The 18,564-nt window shown below is 33.5% G+C and overlaps 1 protein-coding gene across 1 annotated transcript in view; it reads right to left on the reverse strand.

Annotated features, from left to right (window-relative positions):
* Nucleotides 1-105: 105 nt before the first annotated feature.
* Nucleotides 106-18,564, reverse strand: part of Dhc93AB (Dynein heavy chain at 93AB) — a 202,564-nt gene continuing 184,105 nt past the window's right edge. The window contains 6 exon segments of the mRNA XM_085821370.1: nucleotides 106-2,214; nucleotides 10,452-10,678; nucleotides 11,640-11,784; nucleotides 12,649-12,840; nucleotides 16,771-17,043; nucleotides 17,229-17,400. Of these exon segments, the coding sequence (XP_085677496.1) occupies nucleotides 1,966-2,214; nucleotides 10,452-10,678; nucleotides 11,640-11,784; nucleotides 12,649-12,840; nucleotides 16,771-17,043; nucleotides 17,229-17,400 (1,258 nt within the window). The 3' untranslated portion in view covers nucleotides 106-1,965.

Here is an 18,564-nt window from a genome sequence, read left to right on the forward strand (position 1 = left end):
AAAATATCCTATGGTTTAACAATTATATCCTGACCTTTTCACATAAAATTCATATTTGTGTTATGAATCTATGATTTTAAAGGCATAAATAAATAAAGTTATTGCATCTTTATAACTGTTTCTTGTAATTTACTGTTATTACGAGTCCATTATTTAAGTTTTTAATTAATAAATAGTATTAGGTTCTGCAAACACTTTTCTTACAATTAATTCTTTATAATAAAAATTCCTATGCAGAACTTTTTGTAATATTTTAAAATATTGGCATTTTTTATTGTAGTGATATGTATACATCGATCAAGTCTTTATAAAAATATGTTTTAATCGACAGGCATTTAATGTAGCTGTTAAATCTTTCTCCTTATTTATTTCTTCATTGCATTCCATAAAATAATTTCCAGATGCATAATATTCATAAAATTCTCTGATAATTAATATTTTCTGGTCCATGCATTATATATTCTATGGAATTTTTATTTATTCTGTTTACTATAACAATTACAGTTACATCTAATTTCTATGATATTTATGCTTGTTCTTCTATATATACTGCATACTTCTATGTGGTATATAAATTTCCATGCGCATGTTTTTTTTTCCCCGCACGTTTAAGTTCTATAATAAATCTGGCTATTCTTCTTTCCGTGGTATTTTTCTATCTGTTCTGTAATCATTTCACTTCTCTAGATATATTTTGTTTATTCAACATTCCTTTATAATTCATTTTCGATTTCTATGTTATGTATTCCGTACGTCTAATGTCTATAACAGTTAGGTTTGCATTTTTTATTCTATCACGTTTATCTTCTCTATTCTATGTCATTTCCATACACATATTAATTATAATGCTGTACAACTAATTTCTAAAATATTTGGAACGTATATATCATATTATCTTTCATAAACATATGTTTTAATACAAAAATCTAATTTCTTTAACACTTCAGTGTGTTCTTCGTTCCATAATTTTCTTTTATTTCTCTGTTCTGTGTGATCTTCCGCATACGCATCTTCCATTCCCTGAATCTATTTTCTTTATTATTTATATTATGCTTTTATTCTCTGATATTCTCCGTATTTCATATCATCTTCCGTATACGTATCTTCTATTCTACACATCTAATTTCTTTAATATTTTAATATATTCTCTGTTCTCCACTTTAATTATATTTCTTTTGTTTGTATCATCTTCCGTACACATATCATCAACATCATACTGCTAATTTTTAAATTACATGCGTTTGTTTCTTTTGCTCTCTACTGTTATACATAGCTCTATACTCTATATCGTCCTCTAATCACCTATTTTCTATGTTACTATTTTATATATCAACTTTCTATTAAAATTTCACTTCTCATATTTCTCTAGTTCATATTGTTTCCGGTATTTGTTCTGAAACTAAATTATATATTTAATCGTATTTCCTTTTGTCCTTTAACAATACTCATATTTCCATACTTCTATGTATTACCGTTCTATACATTGCGCATTTATGCAACGTTTTCAGTATGTTTATTTTCTGTATTTATTTTCTATATTTCATTATATTTTTACGTTTATCTTTATATCACCTTCCAATTTTTCCAACATATATTGCTTTATTTCTGTCATATATATGTTTTAAATCTTTCAATGAGTTCTTGCCTTCCTCAAAAATATATCAGGCGATCTTAATTTCGCCAAAAAGGTATATAAATATTTCAAGTTAATAATATAATATTTTTTCGGGCAAATGTCAAAGTTAAATTAGCTGTATGTTTACCAATAATCTTATTTTGTCGTAATTAAAAAAAAAAAATCATGGTATGTAATTTGAGGTGAGATTAAAATAATCTTAATTTCATTTCCATTATTGTATCAAGAGCAGAGAATTATATTTTAAAGTCTATAATGGGATTTTTTACTGAACGAATAATTCGAGAGTTTTGTTAAAGTATTCGTTTTTTCTTTCAATGTTATTGCTCTTAAATCTGTAGCAACAGAGCTGTTCCAGCAATAACCCACTTGTCTGGTGGATCGTTGGTTTTTAGTGGGAATTCCCAAACAAAGGTCGAACCTCTCTGCCGTGTCCTATATACGGGGCAATTATAGGCATTTCGAACATCTACTTTGTCCGACAGCACAGACTTCAGGCAAATGACCGGCATTGGTGGATGCAAGTCTTTTAGAATAGGATCCACAATGCAGCCGCTGGCAAAGTCCCATCGTCCGCCCTGAAAGTACAAGATTTTACAAAATTATTATTTACGAAAGATAAGATAAATCGGGCGGTTCTTCGACATAGCTATGTTTCCTGTAGACTGAAAAATTATATTCCTCTAGACTAGAAGAGAAACACGCTAATGTGACAATCAAAATCGTAAAAAACAACCTTATATTTAGCGTAGGTATAATGAAACACTCAATCGATTTCGAGGGAAGCTAAAGGTCCCCCCTCATCAGGAGAAAGAAATACATTGAAAGAAGAAAATAGGAATCACAGAAACACGTGGTGCTTATCAGCACTGCACGTGGTTATAACTAGATTTTTAATCAGAGTTGCACTGGCCGCCTACTTTTACTGAGCCAGGCTGTCTGATCAAGCATAAAGAAATATTAGCGAAGTTAAAATAGGGAGCGAGGGGCACATTACGCTCAAAATCTGAACTTCAAATAATGGAAAGCAACCACTGAACGGATTTTTATACCCTCTGGTAGTACCAAGTGCGAGGAGGTAACGCCATCTATCGGCAAAAATAATTGAATTAAGACAGTAGAATTTTAAAGGCATTAGGAAGGACTGGATTGGACTTCAAATCATTAACTAAACTTTCTAAATCTTTGTGAATGTGAAAAGCCTCAAGAAAATCCAATTCGCCTATGGAAGAAGCCTTTTGGATGATTTTTGCAGACCCAAAATCAAAATTATGGTTAAAATTCCAGCTATGATACGCTATTGAAGACTTGTTAATTTCCCCTTTTTTTGACATAAGATTCATGTTCCTTGATACGAAACTTCAACGCTCTTTTTGTTTGGCCAATATATCTTAAACCACACTGACATGATATACTATAAATTCCCCAAGAATTCAAGACAGAAACGCAATCTTTTAGAATCGAAGGGTGAATTTTATTAATAGGGGAGAAACCGTGCAATTTTATAGCTAACAGAAGGATAAAATGGAAGCACGACAAGGTCATTGATATTATTTCTAACAGTGGAATGTCTTCTTTGATGGGAATCTGAAAATTTTTTGACGGCTTTATCAATAATCACGGGAGAAAATCCACGGTCAATCGCAACTGCTCTCAAATAATTAAGTTCATTGGTAAGCAAAGATTCAGAGGAACAAACTTTTAGCGCGCGGAAAACATAATAGTAAAAAGAAGCCATTTTTTGCTTAACAGGGTGGCATGACTTGGCATGGGGTGGTAAACAAACTGCAAAGGGTTTACGGTACACAGTGGTGCTAAAATCGGTTTCATTGCGGATTATAAGAATATCGAGGAAGGGGAGGGAATTGTTGGATTCAATTTCAAGAGTGAATTGGATGGCTGGATCAATTGAATTCATAATAGATAGAATCTCGGATAAATCCTCTTTATAACCGTCAAAAAGTGCGAAAGTGTCGTCAACATACAGAATCCAAAGACGAAAAGATAATTTATCAAATAATTTCATCTCAAAATAGTGCATATAAATGTCAGCAAGTACCGGACTGAGAGGATTACCCATAGCCAATCCTTCAACTTGACGAAAATATGCATTTTGGAAAACAAAGTGGGTTTGACTTAGAGAAACTTTAGTAAGCGAAACCAACTCAGTAATTTCAGTATGTGTGAAGTGAAATTCCCGAAGCCTAGTTTCAAGACAATTTAGTGCTCCTTCGACCGGAACATTAGTAAACAATGATTTGACATCAAATGAAACCACAATGGAACGAAGTGGGGAAATATTTTTAAGTTTATCAATGACTTCAACAGAATTTTTTACAGTGTGAATATTGTTATCAAGTAGAGGAGAAAATCTGGAAACTAAATATTTGGCCAAAGGATATGAAGCAGTACCTATGTTGGAAACAATTGGTCGAAAAGGAATACCGGTTTTGTGGACTTTTGGAAGAGCATAAAGTCTAGCGCAATTAGTAATAGGCGGAATAAGTGATTTCTTCAACTGAGTTGGCAGAATGTGGGAAGATTTAATAGCACTTTTTACTTTCATGAGGTCCGAAGTTGAAGGATCTTTAGAAATCGAGCAGTATGGGCCTTCATTTATCAATTTAGAGACTCCAGTAATATATGTGTGTTTGTCCATAACAACGATCTGACCGCCCTTATCAGCTTAAGAGATAATGATATTAGTATCAGAATGAATTTCACGTAAGATCTCATTTTCCTTTTTGCTAAGATTAGAACCCAAAGATTTATTGTTAAAATTAACGTTATGAGTAATTAGGTGGCGGATTGTATCCTTCTGCGTTTCCGAAATTTTGGAGAATTTAAAGGCTTTCTCTATAGGGGCGATGATTTGAGGAATTGAAGGTTTAGATGTCTTTGATAAGTTGAAATTATATTTTAATACTTTTAACTGATCCTCCGAAAGATTCCTATTGGAGATATTAACGATGGAGTTAATGTTTACAGTGGGAAGATCAGCTAGATAATTGGGACTATCCGACTGGTGTGTGAGTTTTTGGAATTTAGAAATGAGCACATTTTTATGCCGTTGACAAACGGTATCAGTTCTAGACCAGGATGTATGCTCAAATGAGGAAAAATTTTCAGTGGAATTAGCAATTTTTAAATGGAGGTAATATAATTCAAATTCAATTTTAGATAAACGTTTGCGTGTGTCCCTTATAATGTGACGAAGAAGTGCCAATTTGAATTTATGCAAAATTTTTGAAACGTGAACGGAAGCTTTAAGGCTACATTTCACATGTATAAATTTGGGAATGAAATTTTGATGTTTGCATTTAAGTAGGAACTGTAGATGATTCAAGAATTTCGTACGCTTAAGGCGTAACTTACAAAATCGGTTCCTGTCAGTGGACATATTGTGAAAAGGGCACAAGCAAGAAACAAGTGAACAAAAGAAATGTAATTCCGAAAGTCCAAACAAGTAATTACTTATAACATGAAAAAAACACCAATAAATAATGAAGACAATTTTCATCAACAAATGACAAAAACATTCCAAAAGGAGAGAAACATCCAATACTGAAAACCAATAGCCACGTGGAAAGAAGCAACGAAAGTCAAAATCGTGCACGTGGTAAACCGAAAAAATATAGAATTACCTCGAAAATGCCGGTTGATAGCATAAACCAAATCCGAAAAAATGATGACCACGTTTTTTTCATGTTATAAGTAATTACTTGTTTGGACTTTCGGAATTACATTTCTTTTGTTCACTTGTTTCTTGCTTGTGCCCTTTTCACAATATGTCCACTGACAGGAACCGATTTTGTAAGTTACGCCTTAAGCGTACGAAATTCTTGAATCATCTACAGTTTCTACTTAAATGCAAACATCAAAATTTCATTCCCAAATTTATACATGTGAAATGTAGCCTTAAAGCTTCCGTTCACGTTTCAAAAATTTTGCATAAATTTAAATTGGCACTTCTTCGTCACATTATAAGGGACACACGCAAACGTTTATCTAAAATTGAATTTGAATTATATTACCTCCATTTAAAAATTGCTAATTCCACTGAAAATTTTTCCTCATTTGAACATACATCCTGGTCTAGAACTGATACCGTTTGTCAACGGCATAAAAATGTGCTCATTTCCAAATTCCAAAAACTCACACACCAGTCGGATAGTCCCAATTATCTAGCTGATCTTCCCACTGTAAACGTTAACTCCATCGTTAATATCTCCAATAGGAATCTTTCGGAGGATCAGTTAAAAGTATTAAAATATAATTTCAACTTTTCAAAGACATCTAAACCTTCAATTCCTCAAATCATCGCCCCTATAGAGAAAGCCTTTAAATTCTCCAAAATTTCGGAAACGCAGAAGGATACAATCCGCCACCTAATTACTCATAACGTTAATTTTAACAATAAATCTTTGGGTTCTAATCTTAGCAAAAAGGAAAATGAGATCTTACGTGAAATTCATTCTGATACTAATATCATTATCTCTAAAGCTGATAAGGGCGGTCAGATCGTTGTTATGGACAAACACACATATATTACTGGAGTCTCTAAATTGATAAATGAAGGCCCATACTGCTCGATTTCTAAAGATCCTTCAACTTCGGACCTCATGAAAGTAAAAAGTGCTATTAAATCTTCCCACATTCTGCCAACTCAGTTGAAGAAATCACTTATTCCGCCTATTACTAATTGCGCTAGACTTTATGCTCTTCCAAAAGTCCACAAAACCGGTATTCCTTTTCGACCAATTGTTTCCAACATAGGTACTGCTTCATATCCTTTGGCCAAATATTTAGTTTCCAGATTTTCTCCTCTACTTGATAACAATATTCACACTGTAAAAAATTCTGTTGAAGTCATTGATAAACTTAAAAATATTTCCCCACTTCGTTCCATTGTGGTTTCATTTGATGTCAAATCATTGTTTACTAATGTTCCGGTCGAAGGAGCACTAAATTGTCTTGAAACTAGGCTTCGGGAATTTCACTTCACACATACTGAAATTACTGAGTTGGTTTCGCTTACTAAAGTTTCTCTAAGTCAAACCCACTTTGTTTTCCAAAATGCATATTTTCGTCAAGTTGAAGGATTGGCTATGGGTAATCCTCTCAGTCCGGTACTTGCTGACATTTATATGCACTATTTTGAGATGAAATTATTTGATAAATTATCTTTTCGTCTTTGGATTCTGTATGTTGACGACACTTTCGCACTTTTTGACGGTTATAAAGAGGATTTATCCGAGATTCTATCTATTATGAATTCAATTGATCCAGCCATCCAATTCACTCTTGAAATTGAATCCAACAATTCCCTCCCCTTCCTCGATATTCTTATAATCCGCAATGAAACCGATTTTAGCACCACTGTGTACCGTAAACCCTTTGCAGTTTGTTTACCACCCCATGCCAAGTCATGCCACCCTGTTAAGCAAAAAATGGCTTCTTTTTACTATTATGTTTTCCGCGCGCTAAAAGTTTGTTCCTCTGAATCTTTGCTTACCAATGAACTTAATTATTTGAGAGCAGTTGCGATTGACCGTGGATTTTCTCCCGTGATTATTGATAAAGCCGTCAAAAAATTTTCAGATTCCCATCAAAGAAGACATTCCACTGTTAGAAATAATATCAATGACCTTGTCGTGCTTCCATTTTATCCTTCTGTTAGCTATAAAATTGCACGGATTCTCCAGAAATTCAATTTTCAAGTCGGTTTCTCCCCTATTAATAAAATTCACCCTTCGATTCTAAAAGATTGCGTTTCTGTCTTGAATTCTTGGGGAATTTATAGTATATCATGTCAGTGTGGTTTAAGATATATTGGCCAAACAAAAAGAGCGTTGAAGTTTCGTATCAAGGAACATGAATCTTATGTCAAAAAAGGGGAAATTAACAAGTCTTCAATAGCGTATCATTGCTGGACTTTTAACCATAATTTTGATTTTGGGTCTGCAAAAATCATCCAAAAGGCTTCTTCCATAGGCGAATTGGATTTTCTTGAGGCTTTTCACATTCACAAAGATTTAGAAAGTTTAGTTAATGATTTGAAGTCCAATCCAGTCCTTCCTAATGCCTTTAAAATTCTACTGTCTTAATTCAATTATTTTTGCCGATAGATGGCGTTACCTCCTCGCACTTGGTACTACCAGAGGGTATAAAAATCCGTTCAGTGGTTGCTTTCCATTATTTGAAGTTCAGATTTTGAGCGTAATGTGCCCCTCGCTCCCTATTTTAACTTCGCTAATATTTCTTTATGCTTGATCAGACAGCCTGGCTCAGTAAAAGTAGGCGGCCAGTGCAACTCTGATTAAAAATCTAGTTATAACCACGTGCAGTGCTGATAAGCACCACGTGTTTCTGTGATTCCTATTTTCTTCTTTCTATGTATTTCTTTCTTCTGATGAGGAGGGACCTTTAGCTGCCCTCGAAATCGATTGAGTGTTTCATTATACCTACGCTAAATATAAGGTTGTTTTTTACGATTTTGATTATATTCCTCTACTTTAAAATTATTTAAAGGATATTATGCTTCCACTGATGAAGTTTATAATGATGAGTTAAATGATGATTCTGTTCTGCATCATTTTAAATGAAACGGTATATATAAAAAAGTGCATTGCAACTGCAATAATTTAAATATGTAAGCTGGTGCGATCTGTTAGTGAATACCATCTGAAATTTTGCGCTTGCGTGAGAATGAGTGCGCACGTAGGCTATCGGCATTCTTTGTTAAAATTTTGATACTACTTGTGTGTATTGCTTATCTGTACGCTCCGTAATCTGAGATCAAAATGTTTAAGAAAATTGAGAAACCCTCCCATTGTAAAATATGTTAGCCATGTAGTTCTTAACACCGAGAAACATTAAAGCCACGGATTATTCATCGCCAAGTATGTGAAGTGACAATGCCATGAGTGACCGAAAAGTGCACGAACGGGCTGACTCTTCAAAAAAGGTCGAAACACTGATGAAAACTGAAAACTAACCACGAAATAACTATAACCACAGGCGGCAGAGCAATATTCGTTTTTCTTTATTAAGATGCTTGTTTAAATTGAAACAATAATTATGTAGAGAGATAGAGAATAGTATGTAATGTCAGAAAATAAATGTTTTTTGAAATATATATATATTACGAAACGGACCTTGCGTATAAAATAGCTTTTATAGTTGTATGAAATACTCGAACCAATGCATACGAAATCTCGCAGACGTTAAAACAATCCGTACTTCCTTATGATAGCGGTCTCCAAGATTGAATCTCTAATCAACTGAGATATCTCACCTGGCTCGTGAAACGTGAAAATGAAAATAATCGACGCAATATACAATAATGACACTAATACTCACATATTGTTTCCTAAGAATATTTTTAATAATCGTTATGACAAAGCCAAAATTTCGAAACTGTTTTAAAATATTCACCAAAAAATATCGTTTTTTCCTATATACTTTCCCCACATAAATTCCGAAAGATATGATCCGAAGTGATGTCGATCTCTGCCCCGTTGTATTTTAATATGTCCACTTTGCTAAACCTCACATTTTGGGTGTGAACACCTGTTATTGGAGTTACGAAATTGTACTTATGGTTCACAGTAAAGTGACTTTAAACATCATCTTCAAGTTACTCCGTTTTATATCTCTTCCAGTAGTCTAAATAGATCGTTACCCTCTTGCACGTGTTGAATAATTTTCCCCATAAATGTGCTACCATCTCTATTCGAGATTTGAAAGACAAAGCACTCGCCATCTTCCCGGCATATACCTCGAAAAGTCAACTGTTGGAGAACTCTGCCGCTATAATGTTCATATATCGGGCGAACAAACTTTCATCGATTTCAACTATTTTATTAAGACCGCATATTCGTCCATTGAATCTGCATCAAGTATAGGGAATACATTTTCCGCATGTAATTGTTTAATCAACTGCAGCATTTTCCCACACAATTAAGTCGTTTGTCATACTGTGTGGTGGATGTCAACTCCTCTGCCCAAGAATGCATAAATCTAACAACAGTGACAAATGATATTCTTGGACCACTGAACTAATTTTCAATACGAAGGCTCTTCACAGTTTTTAACATTTCACCTGTCGTGGTTAATATATAGTTTCATGTGTTGACAATTTTCGCTTACTCGGTTGTTAGGTAAAATACCTCCTTTTTGAAAAACTGATATGGCATTCACCTTTTTATTTGGTAAATTAAAGATTTTTAATTGCATATTCACAAAAAGCAAGAATTTTTTTTAAAGAAATTAATGCGAATTCGAAACTCTTAACAAAAATGAAACACGATGACAATATAAGAACAAGAGGCGAGAGCAAAAATGTAACATATCTCGGTGATTAGCGAGTCAATCTTAGGGGCTGTTATAATAAGGAAATACCAAAAATATCTGTCAAAAGGTATGTATACATTCAACAAAGTTTAGGTTTTTTTTCTCAAAGGTGGATTTTGGAAGAAATAGATATAATTCGACAGTCACATATATTAATATCGGCTTTAGAATGAAATTAGTTTACAGCACAATAAATAAAATATGTATAATATGTTCAGTATTTTATATTTTTCGAAGTAAAATTAAATAAACTGACCGAGGATCTGTCAGAACTGGGATTCCGATCCTCTAACAACACTGCGCGGAATGCATCTAACTTTTGCTTGAACAAGCTTCATTTATTACCGTCATTTAACTACTGAAGGAATTGCTTAATATCTGAAATTTCCTGCTTTTGGTAATAAAACTCTTTCAGTACTCCAGCTTTTGGTAATAATACTCTTTCAAGGTTGATGCTCACCTCCATGTAGAGCCCACAAATGTTAGCTCCTTCTCTGGGTGTGGTCAGGAACTCATCTGGACTCTTCTTGGTTACTTCGCAATGGATGGACAACTTGTCTAGCGGAAGGTCATGCTTCCTACCCGATGTCTGGATAACAGCAGTGAGAAAGGACTGGGGGCTGAACAAACCACCAAGCCACGTGGTAGGAGGTAAAACGAAATCTGTAACCACCCATCGGTCTATAGCTGCAGAACAAAGAAAAAGCTTATTAGAATGACTCATTTATAGTAATAAAAGTTTGGTCAACCCATCATATACATACTTTTATCATTACTTCCTCAGTAGCGTATATTTTATCTGGGATCATTATATTCGCATTCTTTCAGATCCTATGATTTTATATATATATACACACACACAGAAGTGCTAAGAAACTGGCACAGCAGTATAATACTTAGTACGTTCTTTATTCGAATGAGTAATTTCACGATAGAGAGTAACTGAATGACTATACCAAATTGCCTGTTTCTTTCTGTATTCGCAGATGCAAGATTTCGTTAATCAACGGCATCCATTTTCATCATATGATACCAAATGCTATCATGATCCTAATAATCTCACCATACAATACACAATTTTTAATAATACAATTTTCGACATTGTAAATAGTTTAGTGAATACTAGGTAATAAAACCCATATTACTATAAATTATCGACAGCCAGTATAGTTTCCTGTTGGCTTTCGGATTCATGGTTTCGCGGGGCTTTTTCCACACAGAATACTTCCTTCCTTTCTCCACAAAAAAACTATGAATTAAGTATAGAATTATTTATTAATTTCAAAACACTAAAGATATCTGCTCAAGAATAGGAATGCTTTTATGGAGTAATTTTTAGGGAAATTGGTCTGTATTTACTTTAAGCACGGTAAAAGCTACAAAATTCGATGTGATCAGCTTTTTAAACCGCCGGTCATCTGCGCAGATTAAAGTGATTCCTATGAGGACTTATTAAAGAAGCTATTTTGCATTTAAATAAGGAATCACATGAACAAACAAGAATGTAATAGTGTATAGTAAACCGTTTTCCGCAATGAAACTCTCAACCACGATTCCTTTATCATTCAAAGACTTATAATGGAGGATCTTGTTTTACAATTACGGAAACAATAACTAAAAAAAAAAAAGAAGAAAATAAATCACTGACCTCTTCGTCTTTGTAAGAGATCCGAAAACCATGAACCGAGAGGTAGCAAGGATGGATATGCCTTCATAGCCCATGATCGAGGTACTACATCAGCGGCTAAAGCGTCACCAAGGTCTTCCATCTCTTCACTCCATGGCATTTCTCCCTAAAATATACTCCTAAATTTTAAAATTCTAAACATTTTAGATATGTTGATGTCCATTTAAAGTAAGCAAATTGCATAATCTGGAAGGATGAAATGATTAAAATTTCAAGTAAATTTGAAGAATAGCGCATGAAGAAATCAATTAATAAACATCTGTCTCTGGCATAAACAGCAATTATTCAACGACAAGGCATGGAGTCGAAGAAACTTTGAAGGTGTTTTGGAATACTGCAGTCTATGCGGCGTCAGAGGTATGCCAAGGTCCATTATTCGCATTATCAGCGGGTATAGTTTACCAGTCTCCTGTACTATCAATAACTGAACAATTTCTATAGTGAGGGGCCTGGAGAACGCGCTGGCCAACATAAAATTCGACTACAGTAACTCGGTGTCCTGCATTTTCCTTCTGAAAGATGGGGCGACAGATGCCACAAAACCATGGTTATTGAAACCTGGCCAATGTAACGATGGCTGGTCAAAGCACTGGAACTAGTTATAAATGTGATATAGAAACAGTGGCACTCCATACCATCAATTGATGCATCAAACCATTATTAGGTATTCGAAGCAAAGCCTATTAGTGAATAATTTATGTTAGTAATAAGAAAGGTTTCATATTAAAATACTGAAACACATCTAGCCACCTTTATTTCAAAAGATTATTTTTTCAGTAAAGTTTAACTTTACTGAAAAACTATTTAAAGTGTAGTTTAGTAATAAAGTTTCTGTAATTTTTCTATTTATCAATATCCAGTTCTAACAGTTCTAACAGTAGAGAAACAAGAGGTTCTTCAACTGAAATCTTTGTTTCAGAAAAGATTGAAGAAATAATAAAGTAAGAACAGTTTATCATATAATGCTTACTTTTAATCCCCGCTCAATATCTCTGAGGGAGATTCTAATTTCTTGTAACAAGGCATTCATTCTCTCACATTCTTGTAAAGCGACAGCAGTGAAAGGTACCACACCAGCCTCTTCCGATACCTTGCCATACAGTTCTGTCATTGGGAACTCATCTGGAAGTTTTTCGACTATATCCTCAGAAATCTGGCGGATCTGAATCAAAAATAAATTTACGATTCTTAGGAAAACCAAAATTAGCATCACACGATTTGTTACGAACCTTTCACATTTTAATGACACATTGATATGCGCAGATTAAGACTGCGAGAGTGTTAGTCTATCCTAAAACAGAATGCGTTCTTTTACCGATTCAAGAAAGGTAAACGAATTTTATCTCTTCTAAGTTTAAAATATTAGCCGTTTGTGCAGCTAGCCGCCTAAAGTAGCTGTTACAAAAAACAAAATATATGGAATGATTTTAAAGAGGCTAGTTAGCGCAATTTCATGTAATCCAGTTAATATAATTTTATAAAATTACTTAATTATTTCAATAATAAACCAAAAGTACTACTTTTAGGAAGGCGCTGATTTAATCAATCATTCCAGTTCAAACATTGTAGACTTTATTTGCAATGGAAGATGTATAATGAACTGCAGTTAATTCTAAAGCACATTATATAATTTCTTTAATAAGACATCTACTTTAATTCACGCTTCTGAACTCATGGAATGAAGGAAAATATTTTAAAGCATTTTATGTTTCAGAGCATAAATCCATCTTATTATTTATCCATCTTATGTATTAAGTTAAATACAGAATATAAAATGTGAATTATTTCTTTCTTTCACACAGAGTTATATCTATATTATTATTCATACGTTATTCTGCTTGTCAGTATATATAGAAGTACCATATTAGCTCAAATATCATTTGTTTCATATTATTTTATTGAATCTTGCTTTTACTTATATTGAAGAAATTGGTTATATGAAATGCAACAGTCGTTCTGTAGAAATTATCGTTATATTATTTACATTGCAAAATTCATGTGCAACGAAACTGGGAGAAACTTTCTCAAAGAAACACGAAATAAATTCAGAAAAGGAGCTTTAAGCGATGTAAAATGTAAAAACATTGTAAAGTTATTGGGAATTTTTTGAAGTAGGAATAAGTAAAAAAGAGCAATGCCGTCGCCGAGACTCGAACCTAAACCTCTCGAATACGCTTCGAGTGTGCTACCGTTACACTACGAAGGCATGCAGAAAAGAGGGAAAATACCTTCTAGCATTAAAAAATAAAATATAAAGGATTCTGTATCAATCACATACTATATGGTGTTAGAAAAGTCTTTCCTAAATCGTAACAATAAGGGTGCATAAAATTATTACGTAGATATCTCGAGGATTAAAAGCTTTTCCCTTCGAAACGATCAGATTTAAAAGTAACAAAAGTATTATTAAGCAATGGATTTATTGCATTAAATCGCTTTGTTTGTTAATCTGCAACAGATAGAATGAATTTGAAAGTTAAATATCTTAGGGTTTGTCCAGTGCACATCGGCACATGGAAGAGAAGCAAACATATTTTATTTTCGAACACATTGCTTTTAAATAGCTCAGTTTTTTTTTTATTAAATTTGAAAAACAAATATCTTGCACTTTCTCAAAGGGCAGTTCACTGGTGCACAATATGAAAGTCCTTTATCTCGAGCAGTAGCAACACATTGCTTTTAAACAGCTACAAAATTCATCAAATTCACCCCCCCAAAACATGAAATAAATAAAATGTACACTCAGAATTAGGGCTCTGAGGTACACATGCTCGGATTGAGGATTATGTGTGCTCAAAAGGTGAAGGTTGTTGGTGGCGCCATTTTATACACAATGCGAGGAACTTGCATACATGCAGATTCTTCATTGTACAATAATACAGATGAATTAAAACGCTTTTATAGTGATAAAAGTACCGTCTGTTATTTTTTTTGTTCTGCTATTCGACATACTGAAAAGCTCATAAAAGTGCTTCCAACAAATAGAGATTGCAAATAATTATAATAATCTTCTCAAGAGTTAAATCGTATTTAGTTATCTCATTATTTTAACATTTTACACGATTAAAACTATGAAATATTCCATGATGTTAAAACTGCAAATTTTGATTACATAGTAGACAATATACAGATTAAATAATAAAGATTTGTCCTTTCTTTCCTCAGAATAGTGACAATGGAGTTTAAGACTGGACAGGCACATTTTCTTAATGTTAAAATAGTTTTACTTTCCGCTTTATAATTTAACGAATTATGCCTTCCTGAAGAATATCTCTTCATAATTGTACGATCTTTTGAGACTGTTCTAAGACATTTCTAGCATTAGGAATGCAGACTTTCAAATCGCATGCCATAGCGCCTGTCATTCGTATTCTACAGCAGACTAAGCGATTTAGACTGGTTCAACTAATTTGGGAAAAATAATCTTCGTAAATGTTTTTGATAAATAGCTATATGAGGTCCAGGGTCATCAGAAAGATAAGCATCATTTTCGATTGTCAACATAAAGATTCATAATACATTGCAAGCTAATAGAGAGCAAGATTCACAATACAATGCACATATTGCAAGCTATCACTGTTTTGGAAACAACAAACGATTTCTTTCAATATCCGTGATTCTCGAATCGTTGTTTCTAGTCTTAAGGCAGGACAAATCTCCGAAATCACAGCTGGATGGATTTCTTGACCACCTGTTCAGCAAATCCACTGTAACTGATCATTCTGGCTTTGACAAAATTAGGATTCATCAATGAATAATTCTGATTGCTCTTCACTTCTCCCTGTCTTCTACACTAGTCAAGCTGGTTGGTTTATGGTGTTCATAACTAATAGTATGAAATGGCAGTTGAGTTTTAAGTAATCCATTGTAAGTTATTCATAATAATACTGGAATTCTCACATAAACAAATTCTTAATCTAATGTAAGCTCTACAAAACTATCGGATAGCTAGCGATGCTCGGCGGTACATGTTGAAAAGTCATACTTATAGCTCGTTCTCCAACTTTTAGTTGTAGCATTCTCACTAATATGCATGAATGTTGTTGTTGGGATTTATCGCATTTGTCTGGCAATAACATGAGATCAAATCTACGAATTTTATCGCTGAAGAGGAAGCATTTTGGGTTTAGGTATCTTATAGACGACAGTAAGAATTGTCTCAGCTCGATCCCAGTTTTGGGGGAAAAATTTCCTCTGGGGGTGAATTTTAGGGTTTCTTCCTCTTTTCCTTTCATCAAACCCTCGAGTGGTCCGACTGTATTTTATGTGAGACCCGCAAAGACATTATACATTTACAAATGCCCTTATCTTGCCCGGAATTTGAATCCGAATCCAAGGCTATGGAATTCGGCAGAATGCTTTGGTAAAAACATGGCATGCATGAAGCAAACATGGATGAAAGTCCTGGCCTTATAAATTCCTCCATAAGGGCATTCCCATTCTTGAGAAGATAGGCCTGGCGTTTTGAAATTAAAGCAAGTTTGCTTCATGCATGCCAGTGATTGTCAAACTTATTCTTAACATATTTATCCGAAGAAAAGTCTTAAACATTATTGCAGAAATCCTCCATAAACAGTCTTATAAATACCGGCAACGTGAATTTTAATTAGATTGAGAAATCTGTTGATCTGATATTATTACTTACATTCCAATATTTTATCGAAATGCCTTCAAATACTAATCTTTCTATTCTTCAGAACAATTGGAAAGAAAGTTGGGCCTGAGATAAATCTTCCATGCTATAATATTTTCGGTTTACAGTGCTATTGTTGAGAAGCAATTTAATCAAACTGTCAACAAAAGATTGTTTTGTTGAATTTGATTATATTGCCATGATATAATAAAATAACTGAATTTTTCGAAAATGGAGTGCAAAATTTGCTTCAATTCTAAGGGCACTTTATTACGTTACTGGATTATGAATAATTTGTAATTTTGGTAGAAAACTGAAAAACAAATACCAGTGTAATTAAATAGTTTCTCTTTACACAATAATCAAGAAAAAGTATAGTACGACACATAATCTCATTTTAAAATAACTGTAGACATGAAGTATATATTAAAAAAAAATGTCGAAAATTCTTTAATTCACCTTCTCTTCGTTGGGCGCAGCAGAAACTGAAACCTCTACAGGATTAATGAGGGGTGAGTCATTTATATCTGCTGTAGAAGGTTCCAGAAGATGCAAGGCTCGCAATAAAGAATTCGAGGCATCAGTGAGGCATCCTATTTCAGCATTAGGATGAAGGCCATACATAGAAGGACTTTCGCCTGGCAAATTGTCGTCCACGTATCGATGGTAACCATCGTAATCAAGGATAGGTGGCATACCGAAACCCGGACACAAAGGAAAATCGGCTTCCAACTAAATGATGAAAGTTTATAAGGCAGTTAAAAGTATTATTTTGGAAAATATAATGCAAAGCATGGGGTAAAATGCATGTGTTTGAACACAGTGAGGTTATACTATATTCAAAGAAAATAATTCCATTCTTAAACATTATTAATTAAAGAAATGATCTTATATTCTGTAAGTTTTAATATACTCACCTGCGCGTTGTTGAAAAATCTATTGAGGTAAGCCTTACAGACTTTCCGGTCATTATCATCCGTGATATGGCCACCATACATTATTTCACCGAAAAGAAATCGAAGATCATCCCAAGGAATTACTGCTCCTCTTCCTCCTTCACTATCCAGATGATTGTGGAGAACGTTAGCACTGGAAGAGAAGGAAATGTACCAGTAAACTTAGTAGTAGACTAGTAAATAGTAGTAGTATTTTTTGTTTGTTTATAAATCCAAATACATTTATTTACTTATAAGTAGCGTCATTCATAAAAAGTTGGCATCATATTATATTCATGCTAATTATATAATTTATTAATTTAATTTTGACCTGGCACTGCATTTCATATCGTACTTAATAATTTTCGTCTACAAAAAATATGCAGTTCCTATTAATGCGACATATTAAGTCGTTTAATAGGAAATAAGTAAATCTGTATTAAAAACGCGTAAGAGACCAACATCATTATCACATGGGGTATGCGAGTCATTTTGAGTTACCAACAGATAGTGTAAGGACACATGTGGGCGCAATAAAACATGGAAAACGGTTTTATAATATGGTAGTGTCGTTGCTTTTGCAAGGACACTACCTAAGGACTATTTCCTAAGTACTAACGTATTTCGGGCACTCTAGCGTTTTTAATGGTACCAATATTATTTTAGTTATTTAATCATGGTGCCATCATCAGCTGTATATATATTTTACAAAGTTGTGTAGATGAAGTTCGATTGGCTTGTATTAGTGGTTGCATAATCATCAGAAAGATTTCATTCCTCTCTATATATACATACTTGCTAAACGCTGGTTAAATATATTAGATAGGAACTGTACCGAACAGAGATACTATAATCATTTCAGAGTTTGCAGTAAATAATTTATGAACAAACAATCGAGGTTTTTCATTAAACACTAAAATTTTCTTCTCAAAACACGGTTTTCCTAATCATTTTTCTAGTCGTCTGTCTAGGACATGAAAAAGACTTATGACTTACTTTTTTCTGATCATTAACTACTAAAGAGTTTTCGCCAGTAGATCGCATTAAAGTGCACTAGGCAAAGATATTTTCAAATAAATGGTAATAAAATAAATTTTCAAATAAATGGTAATAAAATTAATTTCAAATAAATGGGAAGTACCAACACCCGTGGGCGAAGAAAATTCAGCTACGCGAGCAGGCATATCTTAGTACTTTCTTCATGTCCTTCTTGAATAAAATAATTAAGATTAAAACTGGTACTTAAATACCTTTGTATTGTATTGCAATTGCATGATACCACGTAATTATAGAGAATAAAAATTGACAACAAAAAATT

Source organism: Stegodyphus dumicola, chromosome 7 (assembly GCF_044657685.1).
Source record: "Stegodyphus dumicola isolate Sdum_Otavi_A_Nest chromosome 7, ASM4465768v1".
Classification (NCBI taxonomy): domain Eukaryota; kingdom Metazoa; phylum Arthropoda; class Arachnida; order Araneae; family Eresidae; genus Stegodyphus; species Stegodyphus dumicola.